This window comes from Blennius ocellaris, assembly GCF_963422515.1.
Source record: "Blennius ocellaris genome assembly, chromosome: 1".
Taxonomy (NCBI): Eukaryota; Metazoa; Chordata; class Actinopteri; order Blenniiformes; family Blenniidae; genus Blennius; species Blennius ocellaris.
This window is the reverse complement of record NC_137650.1, coordinates 11,995,040-12,019,417: the sequence shown is the minus strand read 5'-3', so window position 1 is coordinate 12,019,417 and position 24,378 is coordinate 11,995,040. Positions and strand designations below refer to the sequence as shown.

The following is a 24,378-nucleotide window of genomic DNA, read 5'->3' as shown; positions in this document are numbered from 1 at the left end:
ATACTTTCACCATATTTGAGACTTGTCAGTGGTGTCAGATGAGCCAACAGTCAGACTAAAAAAATTTGAGACAAATATTTGAGTGTGTTTCAGAACATTTTTTAACGCCTCCAAGACATTTCGATGTTTAATTATCTTGTACATGTCTCTTGAATGACTGTTTCAGTAAACTGTCTGACTAAAGGATACGTAAGCCGGATGTCTCTTATGTGGATACTTGCCATTTATCACTATTGTTGGCTGTGATCCACATTTCTACTGGAGGCCTTGATTGTGATTAAATTACTGCTGCTGTGTCTGTTTTAAAGATTTCCCTTGCTGAACTGTTTTGACAGGCAGCAATTTGGCCCAAAAAGATTAGTCTGGGAATGAGATGTTAAGAGTACCTGTGGGATGAGAGGGGGGCTCTCTCGGTATTGTGAGATCCTGTTTCTGCTGTGCTGGAATGTTGGTGAATTTTCGCTCTTCCCTCCCGCGTCTATTCTGGCCACGCTTGCGCCGGGAGCACTGCGACATTTCGTTCCCCTCGATTTACTGCCCGGGGTTGCTATGGGGATCGTGCCTGTATGAGCCTGTTTTTTGTTTTCATTGGGGATAGGTGTGACTGTTTACACTGTTTTCCTTTTTTTTTTCCCAATTTGAAGTGAGAGTTTCCCACGAAGGCCCTGACAGCACTTACTCAAAGTTCGGGGTGTCTTGTTGTGTGTGGAGGGGGTGTTAGGTCACCCTGGTAGCTGCGATCCTGCCCTCATCTCCGTTTCCCTGCCGTGGTGGTAGATGACTGAGGATGATGAGTATTGACGTGTGCTGCGAGATTGCGTCCGGAGGGGGCTGGGGACTTCCCTGTGTTTGCACATCCATGGCTATTGATTCGTGCTGCCTGTTCAATGACTGTGGCCCAAGGGACTCGGCCTGTGCAGTGTGTAGCTGCGCAGGGTAGGACACAGAGAGCCGTGACAGTAGCTTGGAGTAGAAAGACAGGGGGTTAGGGGTTTGGCTCAGGGCTAACAGGGCTCTAATATGGCAGAGACACGCGCCTCTGTTCATTAGCCTTTGTATAGTCCAGAGGATCACGCTGGCGAGCCGCAACAACTGTTTTCATCTGTGCTCCCGAGCTATATGATGTCACTGGTTATTTCTGCCATAGCCGATATTGACCCATCGTTGCCCCTACGCTGTACTGGTCAAGCTCAACCGTTTCATTGCAAACCGCAACCCCTCGTATAATGTCAAGATGATTCCCAAAATGAGCCAGTCACTAAATATTTCCTCGTCCCCGCCTTCTACTCAAGCCCACCCTCCCGCCTGCATGGGAGAGCGAAGGCAAATCACATGACGCTTTTATTAAGAACAAGGCCCTTCATCTAATAACCGCTCCACTATCAAATTGGAGAAGTGCTGTCAACATCCCGAGCAATCAATGCCATCCATCCCCCCACTCCCCAAGTAGCAGCCATTAACCCTTCTTGTTCCGGCATGCCTGCCCTCGCTAAAATGGTGGCTCTTTTCCAGACACCTTTCCATAATGGCTGAGTGAGAATTACCTCCGAGCTATGCGTCAACGCTCGTGAAGGAGCGCGCATCGGGCAGTCTGTCCAGTGAAGGGGTTATGCAAAGAATGTCAGCTTGGCGGAGGTCGTCTGGAGCATTGTCACGTAAATACACGATGCAAATGCATGCGTGGTAAAAATTTGTTTACTCAAAATTGAGTATGAGGGCCAAGATTGATGCGGTGTCCATTTTGTGTCTTGCACACCGAATGCACCCAGGTCATTTAAATGAAAAAATAAAATGAACGTGAACGACTGGTAATATCCACCCTTTGATACCTCCTCATGTTCTTCTCTACACTTTAGAAACAGAAACATGAATTTGAGCGTCCGCTCGTCTGTCAGGTTCTTAGTGTATCAGTAGAATCCAATGTTTGTCTGCAGTTTCTATAAATAAATAGCATTAAATCATCATAATGTTTTGAAGACGTAGAAGGATATTGGACCACATATTTCTAAAAATACAATGATTCCAGTTTTCATACAAATTAGCATTAAATCATGCAAGTAAGTCATATGTTACGTAATATTCAGTAATAGAACTATGCTTGATGTGAAGTCAACTTTTCCAATTTTTTTTGTCTCCTGACATTTAAGTGCCACTATAACAAAGTTATATCTGGCTTCAGAACCAGCAAAAAGATCTATGAAGCAAATTGGTTGTAAAAATGTTATCCTCACTAACACAGGGTCAATTTGTGACTGACCACATTTACCACCAGTATGCATCAGAATCATCTTAGTGAATTTGATAAAATGGACTAATTATATTTTTAGTTTTGAGTAAAATTCATGCAGTTGATTTGTTTGCTTTCAAATAAACTCATCAGTACAGTCATTTGGAGTAATTTCATTTCATGCCTGATTCAAATGTGGTTAGAAACCAATGGTTTAAAACCAATAATTTGGAAACTGGCCACAAAGTCTAGGAGTAATTCTGCTGTTTTAATATATTTCTCTCGCACCACAAACTGACATGACCGTCAATGTGGCTTTGTTTAATTTTTATTCTCATCAGAAACTGCATAACTCAATGTTTGAGACCTTGAAAGAAAATCCCTGATGAACATTTCTGATTGGAGAAACGTGTGCATTGTTAAACCACATCTGTTTCATGTATTAATGATCAGCCTCCATCCATTCAGTCAATATCAGCAGCAGCAGCTCAGTGAAGGTTACCTCTTTAATGTGTTTTGTTTTTTTTCCCCCCATACAAAGACTTGAAAGTAATAGCAAATCAAAATGGTAAACCACAGGGGAACTTCAGGCAGTGACTATTTCCACAAAGAGACCTTGAACAGGCGCAAAAGCGTTACTTGTATGTCAACGTGCATAGAGTCCCCCTCCCCTCGACCCCTTGCGATGATCGGCCCCTGCTCACTTCTGGTCATCCACCTCATTCTTATCCCTGATTTGGCACTCCGCCAATCAGTCATGTATGGCCATAATGTGATTAGGCCACCCACCGCCTGGCCAGTAAACCTGCTAACAGCATGAGAGGGACGGAAAGGAAACATGGGCTGCTTAAACATATGATGCCTTCTGTTCATCCTCACCTAACACACACACACACACACACACACACACACACACACACACACACACACACACACACACACACACACACACACACACACACACACACACACACACACACACAGACGAGCATGTGCAGGCAAAGCACATGCATAGACAAACAGACATGTCCAATGCCTTTGTTGAATATTATCATTTCATTTGACTTAATAGAAAATGCAGATCGCGTTAACTATACGTTCCGTCTCTGAAATGTTCTGGTTCATGTACTTAACATGGAGACACATGCTTCAAGCTGTTAATTTAAACATTTATGGCTTATGAGGCAAGCCGAGCCTTGCATGTCTCTGCCATGACCGCAGGTAGGCAGGTAGGTAGGGTGTGGGAATTTGTGTTTTTAAAGAAGTCATTTCTGGGCGTGGAGCCGGGATGTGATGAAGGGGCTGGGGTGACTGATCATAAGGAGCGGTCCCAACACATCACTATCCACTCTAACTTAACAAAAAACAACATAGTGTTAACATTCCTCGGCTGACCAAGGTCCCGACTCAAGAGCCGACATGTCTATTCGTGGTTTACGTCCTCCATGTTATAATTACTGTGCTTTTTTTTGCCTCTCCAGCTACAGAGGTGGACTTTTTCTGGATGCAACCAAACTATTTGCATTGAAAAAGCCAACAATAACTTTTAAAGGGCCAGCATGGTTTAAACACATAACTGTTAGCAGTGCAAGTTTGAGTTTATCTTAAGCACCCTCTGCCCATTTCTTGTGGTAACAACAGCTACTCAACGTCTGCCTGCTTTTATTGGAGCTGAAACCAGCAGTTCTTGTTGGGTGCAGGGAGAGCTCTCCACGGTTCAAAGTGATGCTGCAGTGGTCTGTCTGCTGGAGCGACGCGGAGTGGATGTGTTGTTCATTAGGTGGAGAAGTGTGTAGCTGCTGGCATTGTGAGCGGGTTTAGTATGGGAACTTCTTTCTTCTCTGTTAAAATGATCCAAACACAAGGATTTAACCAGCCAAAAAAATTATAGACTTAAATGTGCTTATTACAAACTGTGGTTCACCATATCAACATGTTTCATTCAAAAGTATTACCCTTCCTTTGTTTTAGACTCCAGTTTTGTCAAGAAATGTTTGCAACATTATGAGTCAGGTAGACTCTCGGAGCACTGAATGACAATTCAATCTTGGCTTATTATCTACATGTTATTGTTCCTATATCCATCTGTCTTCTTCATCTTTCTTCCAGCCTCCGGTGGCAGGGTGCTGAGCTCTTCTAGCTTGATTGGGAACAGCGTTACACCCTTTTCAGTGTATCAGCGGGACAAATGAGAGACAAATAACAGACACATGCAAACACATTCACACCTACAGGCACTTCAGAGACACCAATTAACCCCAGACACATCTTTGAACTGTGGGAGAAAACTGGAGCATCCAAGCATCTACTGGAGTCAAAGACCATCTCCACACAGAAAGGCCCTGCAGCCCAGGATTGAGCAGTCGCCACTGCAGTCAGTCTATGAAGAATTGAAATCTTTAGTTGAACTTGGTCACTTCTTTCATTGCTGCTCCTTCAAGTTTTTTTTCACTCTGTGCACAGGGCTTACTGAAGCAAGGCCACAGTCTCCAGGTTTGGTTGGGCTGTGGCTTTAGCCCTTCAACCCCCTCCACTAGGGTACAAGTCAGAGGGGAAGGGTGATCTTCCATTGTGCCCCAAAACTGCTCATCGTATATACATCGGCAGAGTTTGTAAGCACATTAAACAGAATGTAGTTTGTATTTTACATACATCTCACTGAAAAAAAACAAGAAAAGCTGCTGGAACTGGTGACAAGTATGTATGATGCACCTTGAGAAAGACGAGCGGGAAGAAGTCACTGCCGATGACGTGACGAGACAGTGGTGTTCTGTCACTTTTGACCTTTGCTCGCAGTTGATCTCAGGAACACCTTGACCCTTGCACTTTTGTAACACACAACGTCCCACAGGGAGGTGTGTGTGTGTGTGTGTGTGTCTGTGTGCGTATGCATGCATATGGTTTGTGTATAAACACATTTGTGTTCCCCTAACAAATGTGAAGACAACTAACCCAGTAGTTACTGTCCGCCTTTTTAGAGTTACATCTGAAACTTGTGAGTTGACACTCCATTCACTTTAAATATACAGGATATTGCATATCTGTGTCCTATATTTGCAAATAAAAGTGATGATTTTTTTTTTTATTTGTTTATTTTTTTAATATCAATAACGGGAACGTTTTCATGGTAGCTTTGGCCAACTTCACTGGCTGGCTAACAGAACTGCTTTTCCCATGCACTTTAATATATCGTTGTTTGGTTACTGTCAGTAAGATTACACAGAGTTGACCTCTGGGCCATAGAACAGGGAACATCCAGCATGCACAAATGGTGCCGCATGCAGCAAAAAAAATCATGCATGAGCAAGCATGTGCGTCTATACATGTCTGCAATGTGAATTATCTCCCCTTATAATCATTTATAATGGTTAAAGTTTAACAGAGGTGGTCTGATTGTGTACAAAGGTCCATAAGTCCTATAGATGTACCATACTGTATATTTACCTTCACATGATGAACCTGCTGTAATCTCACATATTATAGGCACTATAAGTTTCCAGTGCAGTTCCAGGTCTTTTTTTTTTTTTTTTTTGATAAGGAACACGTTGTACTTGTAGACTCAGGCCAACGTGTCAGCTGAAAAGTTTATAGTTGAGTTTTAATTTGATCATAGTTATTAATCTACTGCTATTTTTCTTTCTTCCTTTTTTTTCTTTCTTTTTCTTTCAAGCATATTTTTTTTCTCTACTGCAGTTTCATTATTCAGCTTCCAGAAGGATATTTTACCATTTCTGTGTCTGTTCAGTTCCAAATTGATGGTAGCAGTACCTTTCAAAAAAGTTGGAACAGGGCCATGTTTTCCATCGTGTGACATTCCCACTTCATGTAACAGCAGTCTGCAAACCTCTGGGAGCTTTAGTAGAGATGTGTTATCCATTCACTTTTTTTTTTTTTTTTTGGACAATTCAAGTCGCTGAACATTTCTGAGTATTTATTGATTTATTTATTGAACTTTTATCATTTCTATTAACTTATTATTTAATTGGAGGGAAGTCTGGAATCCTGGCAGACCAGTTCAGTTTTTCACTTTTCTGCATTGTGTTGCTGAAATCTTCAAAGGCTTGCCTGAAAGAAACCTCGTCTGAATTGATAGTATGCGTGTGACCATGTTCCGGAGTCCATGCAGTATTTACACAGTCTGCTGTGTTTTTCTCCTCTTTCAAAAAAACAAAACAAACAAACAAAACAAAACAAAACAAAAAAAATATATAGATAGATAGATGTACGTACTTTTTTTTCATGAGATGTGTATCGGACACTTCAGTTGACTTTGTCATACGCTGTTCAGTATTTATTGTGAGTTTTTTTGTTTTTCCATGAGGTTTGGCTTAATTGAGCAGCACTTGCAGCTGAATATTTTATCACTATTAAGCATGCAATCATTTATTTTCGGTTCCCCTTTGTAACCTGTGTCTTCAGGCATTTGAGCAGTTGCCTTGGAAACACACCATTTGCAGTGGTGTTTTTAAGTTGATAGATGATGAGTATTTGTTTAGGTGAGCACGGATGTTGACAACCGTTACACATACAGAGAGTGAGAGGGTGAAAATGACTTGCTCTCAGGGGCCTTGACAACCTTTGGCCTCCTGGCTCTCGTTTCAGACCCTGTAATTGCTGCTGACCAATGGGCTCCTGGTTGAAACTAGACCCCAGGCTGCAGCTATTAACGTCACCCCCCTCCCCTCCGAACGGATCTTGTTTTGATTCCTGATGCTTTTATAGGTTTTGTCTTTAGGAGACATTCCTGGTCGGCACATACCGTACACCCCTTTCTGCCCTTATTTTCCTTCCTTCCCGTCTTGTGGGGCCATTGCCCTCCCCATCCCCCTCCTCCTCGCACTCACAAACATACACACAGCCATGATCAACCTTTGCACATGTGTGTACGTGTGTGTGTGTGTGTGTGTGTGTGTGTGTGTGTGTGTGTGTGTGTGTGTGTGTGTGTGTGTGTGTGTGTGTGTGTGTGTGTGTGTGTGTGTGTGTGTGTGTGTGTGTGTGTGTGTGTGTGTGTGTGTGTGTGTGTGTGTGTGTGTGTGTGTGGCACTAAGGCTACTGACCAGCCCACCCTCTCCTGGCCCCTCCTGACAGCCAGCTACACTCCATGAACTTGGCCACCCGTCACAGCTGCGTTAAGATTGAAGGATGGGGGGCCCTTGTATCCAGCTGGGTCGGAAGACATGGGTGGGGGCAGGGCAGGCACAGATGCAGATGGTTTAGGTCAAATGGAGATGTTTGAGGATGAAGGGGGGGAGGGGGCTATAGAAGCTCAGGGGCACAATAACTCCAGAGGATACTCCTCCAACCTCTGGAAAAATACATTCTTGGAGTTTGTGTCGATATGAGTTTTGTTGAGTTCGTATTGTGGATCTCAGAATCTTCCCCAGGTATTTTTTAACCCAATGTGAACCTAATGACCCACACTCGGGGTCAACCTGATGTGATCTTTGAGGGGGAAAAATCAACACAACACCAAAGGTCAGAGTCCATTCTTAAGAAGTGTGTATTTGCATCAACATGAGTAGTGGCATGGGGGACGGCCTGTGGTTCAGCTTTGTAAACGATTTGGGCTGTACTTAGAGCTCATCTCACAGCCTCTCATTTTCCCTGAAGTATTTTTATTGTCTTGACCAAATGAAGTTGAAAAAGCCAAAACATAAAAGGTCTGAGACCATTCCACCCAAGATCCCGGTGTTTGTGATTCTTCCCACTTCCTCTCTGTTTACTGACCTTATCTGTGTTTTCCCTCGTCTCCTGCAGAATGGCAGCGCAGGATGGGCTGATGAGGCCGACAGTAGCAGAGGAAGAGGAGAGGCCTCCAGAGACTTTGCTAAGGTGAGCACTTAAAAAGTTTGTCTCTGGATCCCAAATGGGTTAAGTCATGAAAACAACCAAAAGAAAACCAATTACACTGGAACATCCCCTCGCATGACAGGTTGGAGTTGGAAAACTTTTAATACATATATATATATATATATATATATATATATATATATAGCCCTGAAACTTCCAGTCGACTTCAAAGAGTAAAGGATGCATTGCCTCATGTTGTCACATGTTGTCTGTTAAACTTGTACTTGAACACACTGCAGAGATAACAGTGGGCTATTGACTTTTGTTGATGTCCTTTGTCAGTATTTGGACTGCAAAGAACATTATAGAGACTCATGAAACAGAATGACAAAACTCTCGGTAATTGTTCTTTCACTTTTATATAGTACCAAATAATATGATTGGAAGAGAATTGGTATTGTTCTTTGATTTGCAGCATGAAACTGTGAAAATAATAAGAAAGAGATTGTAAACTTCCCATTGAAGCAGAACTCTTCTTCCAGTCGTCTTAAATAGCTGAATGAGCTTTACAATGAAAACTATTTTTTTTGTTTTGAATTACTGTCTATTTTCTCTTGTAGCTGTATGAGCTGGACAATGACCCCAAAAGGAAAGAGTTCCTGGATGATCTTTTTACCTTCATGCAGAAACGAGGTATGCAAGTTCTCCTACAGATGTTTCTTTGACTGCACTTTCATCGACTGTTGTGCATTATTTCATTTTATTTCCCATTCGACTGAATATAATTGTCTGTGGTGTTTTTACTTAGTTTTTCTTGAAATTGATTTCAAGGGAGCTTGTGATTTAAAAGATTCAAGATTAGTTTAATGATTCCAGTCTTTATAATGCATAGACAACTTACAACAATGTACAACTTTAAAAATGATATAGATACCTTTCTACAGACCAGTTTTCAGTGTGAGTCTGTCGGAGTTGCCACATGCATGACACTGGTTTGAGTTAATTTCTCACCCTCTGCCCATGTGGTAAAAGCAAATACCATACGACTTCCATTTCGTTGGAGTCATTTCCTGTCTCAGTGTGAGGAGGGGTTGCTCTTTTTTTAGAGGGCATCTGGAATTTCACTATACGTTGATTGCTGTAAGTTTGGCACCGCAAATGGATTGTTGGCTTGTTCAATTGTAAGACATCAGAAAATGCAGAAAGAATGAACAGACAAACCTGAAAAGTATTTCTCTTTTGTAGCCTCTGGTCTATAAAAGTAAGCCTGTCTGTTGGGTGGAGTGTAGGATCCCTGTCGATGACAAATACACCAAAACCTGATTAATACACCCTTGTTTTTATAGTATACTAGTGGGATTGAGTAGCAACAAACATATCTGTGTTTTTACAGCCATTGTCTACCCCATTATGCAAGGTATTTGTGTAGCCTCATTCATGGGAAATTCATCTGACCAAAACTGCTGTTCTGATCTCACAGTGATAAAGCAACACAAGTCACAACCAGTCACTTGTCGAAATGAAGGGTGGCTCCTGCAACATCATGTTTAATTCACCATGAAGTTTCCGCCCTGGCAAGCCTGCACATTAAACAATTGCACAATTTCATGTACGAGTCAAATCCACTGTGACGTCTTTTGTGTAGGTCAGGGGCTAATTAAGAATGTAAGACGTGCTATAAATACAGTGCTAGCTAAGCAACTATTGAGCCTTTTGGTCCCTGTGATGTAGAAACCCTGGACAGGTTTACAGTGTTCAATATTAAAACCTGAGCCAACCGTAGTACACAGAATTAGCCATAAAGTTGATAGAAGCTGTATTTTTAGGTCTGAATGAACAGTCAACACAGAGTGTTGTGTTCTGGTCCTGATTAGCAGAGCGTGATTGCTCAGTTATACAAGGCAGGGCAACATTAAAGGCTTTGAAGAAGTGTTCAGGGGCAGCGGTGGTAAAAATGTATAAGTACTCAAGCCGCAAGACACGAGAGTTATCAGTTCATAGCTTAGAAGAATGATATCGACCCCGAGTCTGTGACACTCAAAGTCCAAACTTGACGGGCCACCAGTTTGAACATTTTCGTACTACTAGTTCAAATGTCATTTTTATTTTATTCAAGTAGGTTGTGCACGTGTTCTGATAAAGTGGGAAACTCATGGATTTGGTTGTTTGACCGCTTGGTTTAATTCAATCATGCAGTTGTTGACAGTATTGATTTGCCGATTGATAGAACTGGCTATCGTGCTGTACACTGATTAGAATATTTCAAATAAGCAAAAAAGCTCACACTTTTTGAAATCTTTGTAATGCTTGCTGGCAGATGTTTGTGAGGACTACGTAAAGATAAAAGCAGGACTGATGAGGGTAGTATATTTGTATATTTTTTCACCAGTCTCAGCATCTCAAAAATCTCAAGATAGCCCTGATTTTTAACGATTCTGTACCAAAAAACCCTGTGTTCATGTATATGATCAACCCAAAAAAGACCCTGCAACTCACACCTTGCGAGCTAAGAAATCCTTTACTAATTCCCCTCCCAAGAGTAAAGGTCTTAAGGTTTCAGCAGATGAGATCTGTCTCCGTTGATCCCGTGTTTCTGCACTATCAAAGCCGAGTGGATCTGGCAGCGGCAACGTATGGAGTTGGCCAACAGCCACAGGAGCTCAGCTGACCATGTGCTGCTTTGACATCTCTTACAAGCCCTCCCTGACCACCACCACTAATGCACTTAGGCTTTTATCAGACAAACCTGTTGCCAAGCAAGTAACATGGCTTGAGCAATACCTCCCAAGGTGAATCACAATGTTATTACAGTGGCGCATACTTCACATTATGTTTTGGCAGCGTGTGATGGGTGACGGCGGTCAGTGTTTGTGTTGTGTGCGGTTCCTGCTTCAATATGTTTTGTCACAGGCTGTGAAGAGTGATACCACATGCATGTGAATATGTACATGAAGAATCGTGTGTTTTGTCAGACTGTGACGGATGGTCGTCGTGCAGACGTCTTGTGTAGGTGGACCCGGGAGCTTTCGGCTCGTATACAAACGCTGCCGAGCTCAGTCGCACGACAGCGGCAGCTCCCGAGAGCGTCTGGACTGGTCTTGGCACCCGGAGGTCTTGTTTGCAGAGTGATGAATTAAGGCGAGTCTGAGAGGGAGGGACGGGATCTGTCAGGGCCCTGTTAGCGTCTCTTGTCCAGTGGCAGACGCTAGGAGAGGTTCGCTGACCCTTTACTCATGCTGGTCAGATGGAGAAATCCATCAAGCTGACTGAAATGCCACCTGACAGAAGATAACCGGCTGATTACATGTCACATTATTCTCACACTGTGAGTTTCACACTCCAAATCACACCGATCAAAGAAATGAAAATACATTAGCCAAAAGTTTGTCAAAACATCCACAAAGGACATAAAACTCACCAGCGATTCACAGAGAACTGTTTGAATGTTGGTGCTCAAGGCATTGATATTTTATTCACCTTGTTTGGCTGAGCTACATTTCCAGTTTGAATTACAAAGAGTGTAACAGGAATCAGCCGGCTTGGATCAAGTTCCTGTGTCATCTCCACTACAAGTGACCAGTAGTGATGGAGGGCAAATGTCAGTGGTGGACAGCCGGGGGTGTACATTTGACTGACTCTCCTCAGTGTAACCACATCTGACACACTGGAGAAAACTACGGTGCTTTAACTATGCTTAAAGCATGATGAAAAGTTAATTTGACATTTTATAGTCAAAGTTATCAAGTCATTTACTGCAGTATTAAAAAGAATGACTTATATTTATCTTGAAAACTAATGCTGAGTCCACAATCCTTGCTCAATGCATGTGGCTGTTTGTCATCACGCTTTTGTCAATCCTGTCGTACAAATGCAGTTTTAAAAATTAGCTGGTCACGATTGACACGATAATTGATCAGGGGTATTTTTTATTTATTTATTTATTTAGAGTATGGCATTTAGAAGGTTGCGCCACCTAAAAATACGACATTATCACAGTTTGGTGTTCAGGGCTTCGCTGTGCTGCTGATATACCTGCAGGATTTGTCAACAGTGCTGCCACTGACACGAGAGACCCAATGAAACCATCGTACAGCAGTGGAGGGTGTAATTTTAGCTACTCCAGTACAAGTATTTCACCCCCTCCCTCATGACAAGAGGCACTTATATGAACCCTGGTGTCTTTCCAAACCGGAGTCTTAATCACAGGGAATTGCTTGGCTGAACTCCCTTTTCTCCGATAGTGCCAAGAGTGCACGAGACCCCGAGTCAGCCTCGCCAAGCTCGCGCCGATGGTACCCTCTAATTACTGAGTGTTCACCTCTTCAACTTTATGTTCTACACGAGGTCTAGATTATTACTCTCATTTGTACTTGAAGAGCACTTGTAGATTTTTTAAAATTTTTTATTATTATTTTTAATTAGTGTTATTATTTGCCATTTTTCAGAAGGAAATCATATAACTGCTGTTTGCACGAGGAGAAAATGTCTCTCTTTTAAACTGAGTGGTGTGGCGCTCTTACAAACACCAGCTCATTTGGTGGAGCTGAACACGAGGTGGAACGCCGTGGACGCTCTGGACAGAGAGACAAATGGTGAAGCGTTTTTCCCACCTTGGCGAGGGGGGCCTCTGAGCCCTGAGAGGAAAGCAGTGGCGGAAGGAAAACTTACGAGGGATTCCCATTTCCTGCCTTGGCGCTTAAAAACAGGCACGTGTGTGTGTGTGTGTGTGTGTGTGTGTGTGTGTGTGTGTGTGTGTGTGTGTGTGTGTGTGTGTGTGTGTGTGTGTGTGTGTGTGTGTGTGTGTGTGTGTGTGTGTGTGTGTGTGTGTGTGTGTGTGTGTGTGTGTGTGTGTGTGTGTGTGTGTGTGTGTGTGTGTGTGTGTGTGTGTGTGTGTGTGTGTGTGTGTGTGTGTGTGTGTGTTAATGGTTGAGGAATTTTAGCAGCTGTCCTAAACAGTGTCTGTGCAAAAAGGGGCCCATTGATAAGCTCTGCATCGCAGGAATGGTAGAAGACACACACCCTACAAACAATTTCTACCGGTACCTCTTCTGCTCCCATTGCTTTTGATTTTTTTATTTATTTTTTTATTTTTTATATACATATAGTCACAGTAGTCTTTGTGAAATCCACTTCCACAGTTTGTTTGTTTGAGCTTGGCCTCATTCAGGAGAACAACCTCATGTATATGTTTCTCATTTGCTGATAGAAACATTAGCTAATGGCCTAACATGTACATGTAATATAAATGCATCGAGGCTGCTCACGTCGGAGTGTGGGCGGATGATATTGGCCGTGATGAGTTACGCTGACATCACCATTCATTACATCCATTACTGGCTTCCTCTCCCACCCCCCCCCCCCCCCCCCCCCCACCACCACCACCACCACTTGCTGTGGGGAAAAGCTTCAGCGCTGGCTTGACGCTATTAACCACCTCAGAGGTTTCGATTAAGCAGATGGGCAATTGTTTGTTTTGGTTTGACACCCGCTTGCTTTGTTATCGGGGATGGGGGTTCTGGGGCAAAAGGTGGGGTAGGTAGCCGAGAGTGTGGCTGCGGGAGCTACGGGTGCACAGTGAAAGGGGGGGTGCTAGAAAAAAGAAGAGGAAGAAAATGAAGGAGTGATGCAGCCAACTGCCTGTCAACGCTGTCCACTTGAGATGATTAATGGCTGCAGGCTGTGATGGACAGAGCCAGAGAGAAAGAGAGAGAGAGAGAGAGAGAGAGAGAGAGAGAGAGAGAGAGAGGCTCCTGTTCTGTGAAATCACCAGTGAGGGCGGGAAGGAGGGAGGTTGAGGAGAGTTAGGGGTGGGGAGTGAAGACAAGTGTTTTACCTCCTCCTTCTCTCGCCAGAGAAACCCCACACGTTGCGCTCGGCAGAGGCAAGAGTCATCCCAGTGTGACACTCTTAATGGGAAGTGTAGCTCCAGCTTAAGAGGGACCACATGGTGCGCTATCACCGCTTTAGAGTTATTTTAGGGGCAAAAGCTCTACGTAATAGATTTAGGCCAGTTAATAGTAATAAGGTTGTAAGCAGGGCTTTTCTGTTGCCATTTAGCTGCAGCAGGTCCTGATGGGGCCAGAGAAAGGTTTTATTGAATCAAAGGAAGCAGGAATGGGTGGGTGGGGGTTAAGATTTGAAATGAAGACGTGTCTTTCTTTTGACTGCATCTCCTCAGTGTATTAAGCCATTAGAAGCTCTTTGTGTTTCTCTAACCTCTAGGGTGCTGCAACTCCAAGATCTTTATTGGTCTCTAATCAAAACTGAGCAAGTCAGTATTTTCGTGTCATAGGAAAATAAGCATGTCTTTAGAGATATTAAGAATTAAACAAAGTTCACTTCAGTTTTGCCTTTAAAAAAAAAAAACCCACTGTAAACATTCTCCAGCCTTGATCACTCTTACCAACAACATTTTCAGTGTTCAATGTGGGCTTGTTTGAGGTTACTGAGAAGTCGGCACCCTGGAGATTTTTCAGTGAGGACTCTTTCTAAAGTGCGTTTGTATTTTCATTTTGTGAGCGTGCAGAAATAAAAGTGAAGTTGTTTATCCAACTGGCGAACACACAGAAAGAAGTGAAACGCACTGACCTCCTGTGTACGTTTAATATGTCATTTCTATTCATCTTTGTACAGCGGCAAATACAATAAAGTCATTTCAGGGCACTTTTACTGAGAAAACACAACAATTCCACATTAGCAAGAATAAGCAACTGTGGAAAGTAGAAACTCCCGCTTTTATAGGAAGAAACCTTGAAGCCATTGCTTGAAACTAAAATCTCTGATAAAAGCTTTTGGCTTAATGTTATTTGTATGTTTTCATCTTACTTAAAACATATTGATAATGTAGTTTCAATTTTGTAATTATATTTAGCTATAACTTAAGATATTGTTGAAAAAGGTCTTTATGAGAATTTAGAAGAAAATGTTCTGAATAAATATGTCCTTAACACATGGTGGGATTAAATGCCGACAACACTGGTAAAACGGAATGAAATCAAACTTGGGATGAAAAAGCATTTCGTGCTTTTCAATGTCAGAATTGGTCAAATCTTATGTATCACTACTTTATGAACTGTTAGACCACATACCTTTTGAGTAAATTAGCACTGACCTTTTGTTTTGCAAACAAAACAAACTTAACGGATGTCTTTTGAACATGAGCTATTGAAAATCAAACCTATATTTGTCTACGTTAGAAAATTTGCATAAAAGCTGAAGCTGGATCCGGTTTCATCAATTCTAACAAAAAGAAGCAGTCCCCGTTTGGCTGGACTTCTTTGCAGTGTTTGCGGTGTGGGAAAAGTGGCCTCCCAGCAGGACATTAGAGGAAGTTCCCCAACTGTAACCCAGAGACCGAGAGCTCTGTCCACACCAATTACACCATGAATGGGCTCTGGGGGATCCATGTATGCATTATATTACTCCCCCGGTCAGCTTCACACTGGCCCTTGTAACAGACAGACCCTCTGTACAAACACCACGCCACAATAGGAACATTCTCTGGCTCTTTGATATGGCCTCATTTTCCTTTAGCTAACACCCCACAACTTCTGGAAAGTGGCAGCACCTGGTCGCTTTAACAGCACAAACACGAGGTATTGTGAGCATATTTGGCCATTTTAGATGAAGTGTTGGCTCGCAACTCAAAATTTTTTTGAAATTGCAATCATACTTTGTTTGTTGTCTCACAGCAGCAGATGTCACAGACTTCACGGTCTGTCTTTTGGCTACCTATTCGTCGGTACTGGGACTCGGGACGGATGCAGTTTTTGAGAGCCGAGAGGGACGTTTTACACAGAGTGCAGCCATAAAATGTAATGAGGAAATGACATTTTGTCCTCTCTTGTCTTTTCTCTCTGTCTCCATCCCCTTCCTCCTCCTCCTCTGCCCCCACCAGATTCTCCTTCCCCCCTCTCTGTTTATTGTGCTACAGTTACAACCACTGAAACTTGATAACACCATGGGGGATAGAGGTGGAGGGCCGCACTGTGGCCCGCTTGGTGAGGCCTGAGGGTGGGAGGGGGGGTCGGGAGGAGGAGTGGCTGGATTAAGGGGGCCTCCTGTCCTACACAGGATGATTAATGATCTCTAAATAAGTGGGAGCCAGTCTTTTTTCTTCCTTTTTTTTCCCTTTTTTTTTTTTTTTTTTTTTGATCGGACATCCCCAACAGACTTGCAGCAGACAAGGGAGTGACCGTCGCGTGTCCGATGGTGTGAACAGAGGAGGGGGGAGGATGAGGGATGAAGAGGGGAGACACAGAAGCTCCCCATGGAAGTTGAGGGGCAGACGGAGGTGCCAAGGTGACTGAGGAGAGGTTAAAGGAGACGTCAGGCAGTTGGTGTAGAAACAAGGCCGCGCTCTTTCATTTCCCTTTCAAGGCGCTTTGTCAGTGGGCTGAAGCTGACCGAGCTCGCCAATCAGACTCAAAGACAATCACACAAACATACAAATAGCCTCCGATGGGCAGTAAAAGGGGGCCCTGCTCTCAGGAAGAGGGTGGAAACCCAAATGATGCACGGATTGCAACAACCGCTGCTTTTTAATCATCGTTGCAACGGAGACTCCCAAAGACGAGGAGGAAATCGTTCTTTCTGGACGTGTCCTCCCCTCCATTTGCCATCAAAGATTTTGTGGTTACCATGTTGATATATCTGAGGGCTGAGATTATCTTCGGTAAGCTCCACCCGTCGGCTGGCAAATTACAGCCCAACCTTTGGGAAGCAGGCATGCACAGTGGTTAAGCTTTTCCTTCAAAACAAAAGGAAGTAGTAGTTTTCCTGATGTTTTTGTGTGTCGGCGTATTGAGACGTTAGATTAAAATCTCCAGATTTTTTTTTCTTGTTAGTTTTTGTTTGTTTCTTTACAACCAAGGCTACTCTTTGTTTCTTTTCCTCTCTGTGTTTCTTCATCCCAGCCCCCCCAATCCCTTCCACCTCCTCTGTCATTTCCTTCAGTCCGTTTTTTTTTTTTTTTTTTTTTTCCATCGGGCTGCTCCGCAGGGCCGTAGATTGCCACTGTGCCGTCCATTTTTAATTACGACCATACTGTACGGGGATTTGAGTCTCTAAGCTGCAGAGCTGGGAGATTCTTAATCACCACGCTCATAAGTAACTGAGCAGGGAAGAGGACAAGTGTGGGCCTCAAGCAGATTCATGCTTCTCAAGGAGGTCATCGGTCAGGGTAAAAATAATACCGGCCGCTCGGTGTGTTCACGCATCTTGTTTTGTCTTCAGCCGAATATATTTTGCAAGTACCCTAAAATACAAACGTGACCATTGCCATCCCAATTAATGGGAAAAAAGCATGGAGCAGGAGGAAAGTGACTTGTCAGGATAGAATGGGAAAAACATGGTTTGGGTTCTGTGAAGCGGCTGGACAGTTAAAATACAACCTCGGGGGAGTGGGGACTATAAAATATGGCTCAAACTGAGGCAGCAAGGGTTAAAGAAACAATGTATGTGTGATACACAAGCTTCTTAATAGACGACATTTATTTAGCTTGAAAGAAACACAATAAATTTAATTAATAGATGTTTCTGCTTGTGTGTTGCAGGAACCAACATTAGGGCCTTTTCAAGGAGAGAAATCACAGGAGAAGGGAGAAAAAGTACAATGTTAAATATAAAGGCTAAAGATTATTTTTATTTTATTCTCAAACTGACATTTTTACCTCGATATCAAATATTTAGATTGCATCGTCATGATTTGTGTGGACACCTTATTTTCATAACATTTTAGATTCATTCACAATCTGCCTCCCAAAAACTTCTAGCTCCTTTATATATTTTGCCTCAAAGCAGATTATTAAAGCCAATTTTGAGCAATATTAAGGTAAATCAAATAAGGAAATATATATTTAAATGTGTATCTTAATAATAGACATTAAAACAATTTAGTTTGATGCTACCCGACTCCCACAAATAGTGACCATTTCTAAATTCCTTGACACCACTTCCTATCATTTTATTCAGCCAGTCTGAGTGTATCTTCTGTGGTTCGTTGCGTGAATCCATTAGCACATGAATTCTCTTGCGATGGCCAAATTTCCCCAAACTTGTGTTGTCTTCCGCATATCTGCGTGCCTCGCTTCTCCATCTGTGTCCTGTGTGTGCTCTTAAAGCAATGCTTCCTGGCTTCCACACCCCTGTGATGGATGGTATGAAATACATTACAGCCCCCAGAGGAGCCCTACAGCCAGTACAATGGCTCTGAGCTCACTTCCAGCACGGCTCTGCTGCAGCGTTCCATAAAGTCACTGATTTCTGAGTGCAAAGGGGCCTAATGGAAAACAAGATGCTTGATTTGAGGCAATAAATGGACCTGGGATGCACAGATTGCCTTTTTGAGAGCCATGTTTGTTGTGTAGAGTTCATGGCGAGATAATTGTGGTTTACGCTTGACAAGCTATACTGTATTAGTGTGAATAGTCTGACATTACAGTGTTTGAAATTAGCATACATTTTTTACATCACAAGCCAAAGCAAACACTGTCACGGGTCTCTCTCTCTCTCTTTTTTTTTTTTCTAATTTAGGTGACGGCCCATATTGTGGTCTTAACCTCATTTAGGTCGCTCTGCATTAAGAGCATCAGCCAAATCCTTCAAAGGTAAACATATGACCCACTGTCATGGATTCCAAAGTAATTAGCATTGATGGGAGTTAGAATTTGCAGGATATATGCACGGTGCCCTGCTGTGTTGGAGCATATCCCCGTCTTCCCTCCTTGGCCTATAGCAGCTGATGTCTCCCGTATTGATCGGCGGCGCTGGGTCCCCGAACGGGGCCTCGTCAGCTGATGGCTTTATGTCAATCCTGGGTGGTCATTGATTGGAGCAGTTAGCTGCGTTATAAAGCTCACTTTAAGAGACAGAAAGCCCCCCTTTCAGTGCTGCACCTGCCAGCACACGCCTGGCTGTCACCTGGGTGTAATCGCTTTTCTTCAGTGTTATGCCGTTATTTCAAACAAGGTCACCTCACACTTTGTTGTCTATTCCTTTTGCTGTGTTTGTTGCTTCTTCTTTTGTCCGTCACGCACTTGCTGATTGCTTTTAGGTAAGTTTCAAGCTATTCGAGCAGAAAATGTTAACATTCATTCTGCAGTTTAATCAATTGAATCCACAGTTTATGCCAAAGGCTCTCCCTCTGCTATGTGCGCTATTGTCATGTCACTGTTGCATATACATTCTTGACATTTTCTGCTGAACTGATCAGAGATGTTTGTTTGCAAGGCCGGACTGTTGGCTTACTTTTCGCTCACTTGATTTTCCAGTTTTAATGCAAATGTAGAACAGAGGTCATCCAGCATGTTTGGCTGAACTGTGACGTTTGTATGCAATATTTTAGTGGAATTATATTGGACGCCGCAAAATGTGAAAAAATATGAATAAATAAACATCGTGTAACATGTTTGCAAAGAGAATGAAAGCAGATATTAAAGAGGAGATATCTCAAATGCATGTTTTGACTAAACCTTGGATTAAATTGTTGTTTTTATCAGCCCTTTTTCTTTATATGACTCACAATGCTGATCTGTGTCACCAGTGTTTTTTAACAGCTCCATTCTATGTCAACAAAGACTTTACCTCCCCTACCCACACCCTTACTCTGGAAAACTGTCATCAGCATGTCCGAGGTGTGCTCTTAAAATTGATTGTGCTGAAAGATATTTTCCAGCCATACCACAGTTCTGGTTCTGCACGGTAACGCGGAATAACTGACGTGCTAACAGCAGCAAAAATACAATTTTTTAATAATACCTGGCATTAGTTAGAAAAATGTTCTCCGAACTAAATGGTTGTTTCACACATGAGCTTACACAACAGGTTCCAGTGGTTTGCTGTATTTTAACTTGGGCCATAAAAACGTAAAGTGATGAAAACATGTTGCATTGTTGGAAAAAATGTTGAGTTTTACTGGTGTCCTCCAAACAGCGGCTGATAATTTGCACAAGAGGCTTGTCCTCTTGAAACAATTCAGGACAGTCATTGTCAAATTCACCCACTAAACATTTCTTGGTCAAGCACATGTTTCTAGACCAATCGATACAAGCCGGACCGCACCTTCAGTAAAAAGCTGCTGGTTGGAGAGATTTATCCTAAAACTGGATGTGGCACGAGCAGACAGTTGAAGATAATCAGAGGCTTTCCTAGTTGTACTTGTACAGCACATTTTTACTTTAACAGTTTCTTCAACACAACCAGTTTCATTGGGATCAATTTGAAGTTTATTGACATGCCCAAAGACATTTTGACATGTGGTGAGATTTGGTATTTTAACTGTCAGTTTTTTGGATTGGAAGATGAGACCTGCTTCTTCACAGCCACTCTCTTTATTCAGTAGATAAACTTTTTTTTTTTTTTTTTAAGCAGACATTCAGTCACCTGCTTGAGTCTTTTGTTGTATGGGGGATGGATCACCAAAAAAGAAAAAAACCAAACCCTAAACCAAATGGTGGTTTCAAATAGTTGTTGGGCCTGTTTTTTTTTTTTTTCTGAAGATCTTGTTGAATCTTGTTTGTGTGAATAATGGTGGAGATTTTGTGAGACTTTCTTGTTCTGTTACATTTTTAAGGATTAGTTTGTCAAAATACTGTCTGCATATTCTGTTAGCTGTCATTGAATTTTATTTCTGGCTTTAGGTAAAGAGGACAGCGATGCCGAGTATTTGCAGTCTGAATGGAGATGAAGTCTGTCTATAACATCATGCTAATACAGTTTCCTAATATGTCTGGAATATTGTCAAATTCCATGCCTGAAGCAATGCACTGCCTGTGCCTGTGCAGTTCATGTTTGGCAATCACGGTATTCTACATGTTGCAAATATGGTATTTTTGTCAGTTTTTATTTGGTAGAAGAGTCATTTTCCCTGGAAATGAAGAAGTGGGATTTCATGAGAAATGTTTTTCGCTGTTTTCGCTGAGGTACCCTCAGGGAATCAATAACCCTAAAATGCCTTTTCTAGCTTTGGTGTGTTGCTTTGATATCCTTCTGAAAATGACCCTGAACAACTGTGAGAAACTTTTCCTGTGTCCGTGTGTCCACTCGTCCGGCTCTCTGCTGGCTGCGTATCGGCCGGTGTTGATTGGGGTCTAGTCAGTTGATCTGCCGGGTCTCAGGGGATGGAGGGGACTTGGGTTACAGTTGGAGAGGCCATCTCACTTTTCGCGCCATCCAACCTTTTCAATCCCCCTTCCCCCCGCTATTTCACCAGGTGACCCATCTTTATGACCCACGGAGAAGGAGTCGTGTTTCCCTCGTCTTTTTGTCTTTGCTTTCGGCCCCGTCTCGCTAATTCACTTCCGAGATGCTCCACTGGCAGAGCTGTCAAAAGATTAAGGCGGGTCAGACCACTAACAATACGTTAAAGCGGGAAGAAAGAGAAGAGGGAAAAAAAAAAGATCCACGAGTGCAGAGATTTACAGCCAGAATCACGCCTGTGGACTGTAGAAAGGCGTAATGCAGTTTGTGAGCGCGTCCTCAGCGTGTGCAGTCTGACCCAGTCCCCGGTGTGTGAACAGCACCCTGCCAGATTTACAGCTTCTGACTTTTGTTTGGAGACGTGCCAGTTTTGCTATGTTTTACACCGCAGATACAAAGCAGTTCATAGTGTACGGAAGACAGCTCCTTTAGTGTAGTGGCTCCCTGCTCACTGTAATAATTCTCACAAAGAAGCCACTCTTGCCGTTTCCTGAGTAAATATAGCTTCAAGGTATGTATCCATCAGTGGCTGGTGGTGTTTCCCCCTTTTCTATTGTTCTTTTTTATTACAACAGGGGGAAATAAAGCTCCAAGGATCTGCTGGTTTGATATTAACGACACAGAAACTGAAGGCGGTTGGCTATGTCTGAGGGGGTTGATGTTCCTGAGCTAATTCAACATGTGTGCAATGGACTTAGATCAGATACCTGCAAACACGTCCGCTCATCTCACATGTGTTAGTTTCTGCTGTTGATGTTTCTGCATATAAACGTTGGCATGAACTGCACTTATGGAGCCGCCATGGCACCTTCTGTATCGCGGGTTGAATTATTTTTGTGGGAATTTGATTCTCCGCCCTCTCAATAAGTTTCCTTGAGCAAGACACTAAACTTTAAAATGCACCTGCACAATTGGGAAAATTCCCCAAATTAATGCATTAGTTTGAAATTCCAATCCCTTTGATATTCCACACTTTGCTCAGCCAAACATGTTGTTCTTGTCAAGTTGTTTGTATTCCTTTTTAGCTCAACATTTACTGACTTGATTAAATGAGGAGATATGTTTATTCAACCCATAGATTATTATTGGTAATATAACATGTATTGGTGTACATGACAACAGTAATGGAAAGTGAAGGGTGCATTAGCTTTTATTTGTCGTTAGTATTTTAAACTGTGACTTGATATCAGTGTTTGTATCAATATAGCCTTTAAAAAAAATGTAATCGGAGAAAATCCTTGGAAATGATAATTATCTGTTGGAGTTTTCATCTTGTTTGTAATTAATATTTGTGCCTTCACTCAAATCATTGTTTTCCTTTTTTCTTTTTTATGGTTTCCGTCTTTATCGGATGATCATGATCAATGCAGTTGACAAAAGTCAAGCCATAATTTTTCCCCCTTCCCTTTATTCCCTCTATTTGCCTCTCTCCATCCACCCCGTCACATTAATTGTATTTTATTGACACGACAGGATTGAAACCTGCAGCTCACACTATGGACTGTATTGACTGACTGATATTGCAGTCTTTATTAGATAACCGTCCGTCTCTTTCTACCTCTCCGTGTGCGTCTCTACCAGCTGTGGCTTTCGCTTCATGCTTAGAATAGCATTGCATCTATAGTGTAACGTTACATTTAACTTCCCTTATGTGGAGGGGACATATCTTAACACTTGATATGAATTGGTCCGTCATGCGAGTGGTGGCTCTGCCTGGACTAAAGATAGCAAATTCCACACACTCAAGGCTTTTTTACCTTTTATGTCCCTGGCCATGCATTAAAAATAAAACAAACATGACCTCGGTATACAGCAGGGCCTTGACAATATGCCGGCCCCAGCGTATGGACATATAAACTAAACAGCCAGGGGCTGCCTACATAAAGTAAACTCCCAGCATGTGGAGCCCAGACACTCGTCTCTCCTGTCAGTGTCTCTCTGCCCCAATGATAATGACGGGTTCGGCCTGGTCTCTGTTGGTATTCTATAAATATCAAACTCAATTGCTAAGACTATAAATGCATGGTGGCAGACATAAAATGACTCCAGGGTGGATTTGAGCATGGATTTCCCCGCCAGCACCAGCGGCTCAGGAAAGTAGCGTTTCATAAATAGCGTTGCAGCACTTAAGGCGGTTTGGAATACCAGTAATAAGCTCGCTGCTGTTTACACCTTCAGGTGATGAATCTCATTGACATGAGGAGTGCTGAGGACATTTTGACTGCTGCTCCGAGAGTCCCACTAACGGCTGATGTAGCACAATGAATAAATGCAATAAAATCGAACTGTGGAAGTGCACAGAGGTGAGAGATAGTTGCAGTTTGGTTTGATCTGTTGTGTAGTTGTGGCAGTTGAGATAGATAGAGAGGAGGAGGGGGAGGCGGAGGGTGGGTGGATTGTGGGTGCTCTAAAGGGACTCAGACACTGCCATGAGGCCAGGGGCTGTTTGTGTTGGCTGACACCTTCCTTACAGCAGTAATCCAGTCTTTCTCCAGCTGGCTCGCTACTACACCTCCCCCCCCCCTCCCCTTCCTTCCCACCTAAAGGCTTCACAAACTGTGTCACTTTTGTCTTTTTACCCTTTTAACTGCATGACAGGTTTACCTCTTTCTACACTCGCGTTACGATGAAATGTTGTAATTTCCTGAATGATACATTTGATCATCTCAGACTTAATGAAAGAAGCTGAATTCATCAAAACCCATGAGGTGATGTGGCATTTCCCTCTCCCTCTCTTCCCCCTGTCGTACTTCACTGTAGATAGCAGTGAAACCTCACACCAGCCACTGCTCATTCAGTAAAAAATTCATTTCCTGTGTGTTGTCCGCTGTAAGGCTGTCGCTCCGTCGCTTAATTATTTAAAGTAATGCCCATCCAGGGAAGTCCCCAATATTTAATTTACCACTGATGGAGTCAGGGACACCCAATTGATTTATTATAGAAGCCCTTTAATGTGAACAGCTGTTTCCTGCTAAATATAGGTCAGGGGTCAGATGAAATGACCTTGTTCCTTTTCTTTTGGCTTCACATTGAGATAAAAGCTGGAACTGCAGTGCAAGGGGCAAAACTTCCAGAGGTTTCCAAGAGGAAAAAGTGTTTGTTCAACATGTGTTTTATTGTATGAAATGATTATATCTATTGTCACAGAAGAATTGTACATTTCC

At 42.7% G+C, this 24,378-nt stretch overlaps 1 protein-coding gene across 1 annotated transcript in view; it reads left to right on the top strand.

Moving 5' to 3' along the window:
* LOC308137784 (AT-rich interactive domain-containing protein 3B) overlaps window positions 1–24,378 on the top strand; it is a gene marked incomplete at its 3' end in the record, with an annotated part of 57,748 nt that overhangs the window by 22,553 nt on the left and 10,817 nt on the right. Inside the window, exons 3-4 of the mRNA XM_080506625.1 lie at window positions 7,985–8,059; window positions 8,638–8,710. Of these exons, the coding sequence (XP_080362751.1) occupies window positions 7,985–8,059; window positions 8,638–8,710 (148 nt within the window). The remainder of the gene's footprint in view (window positions 1–7,984; window positions 8,060–8,637; window positions 8,711–24,378) is intronic.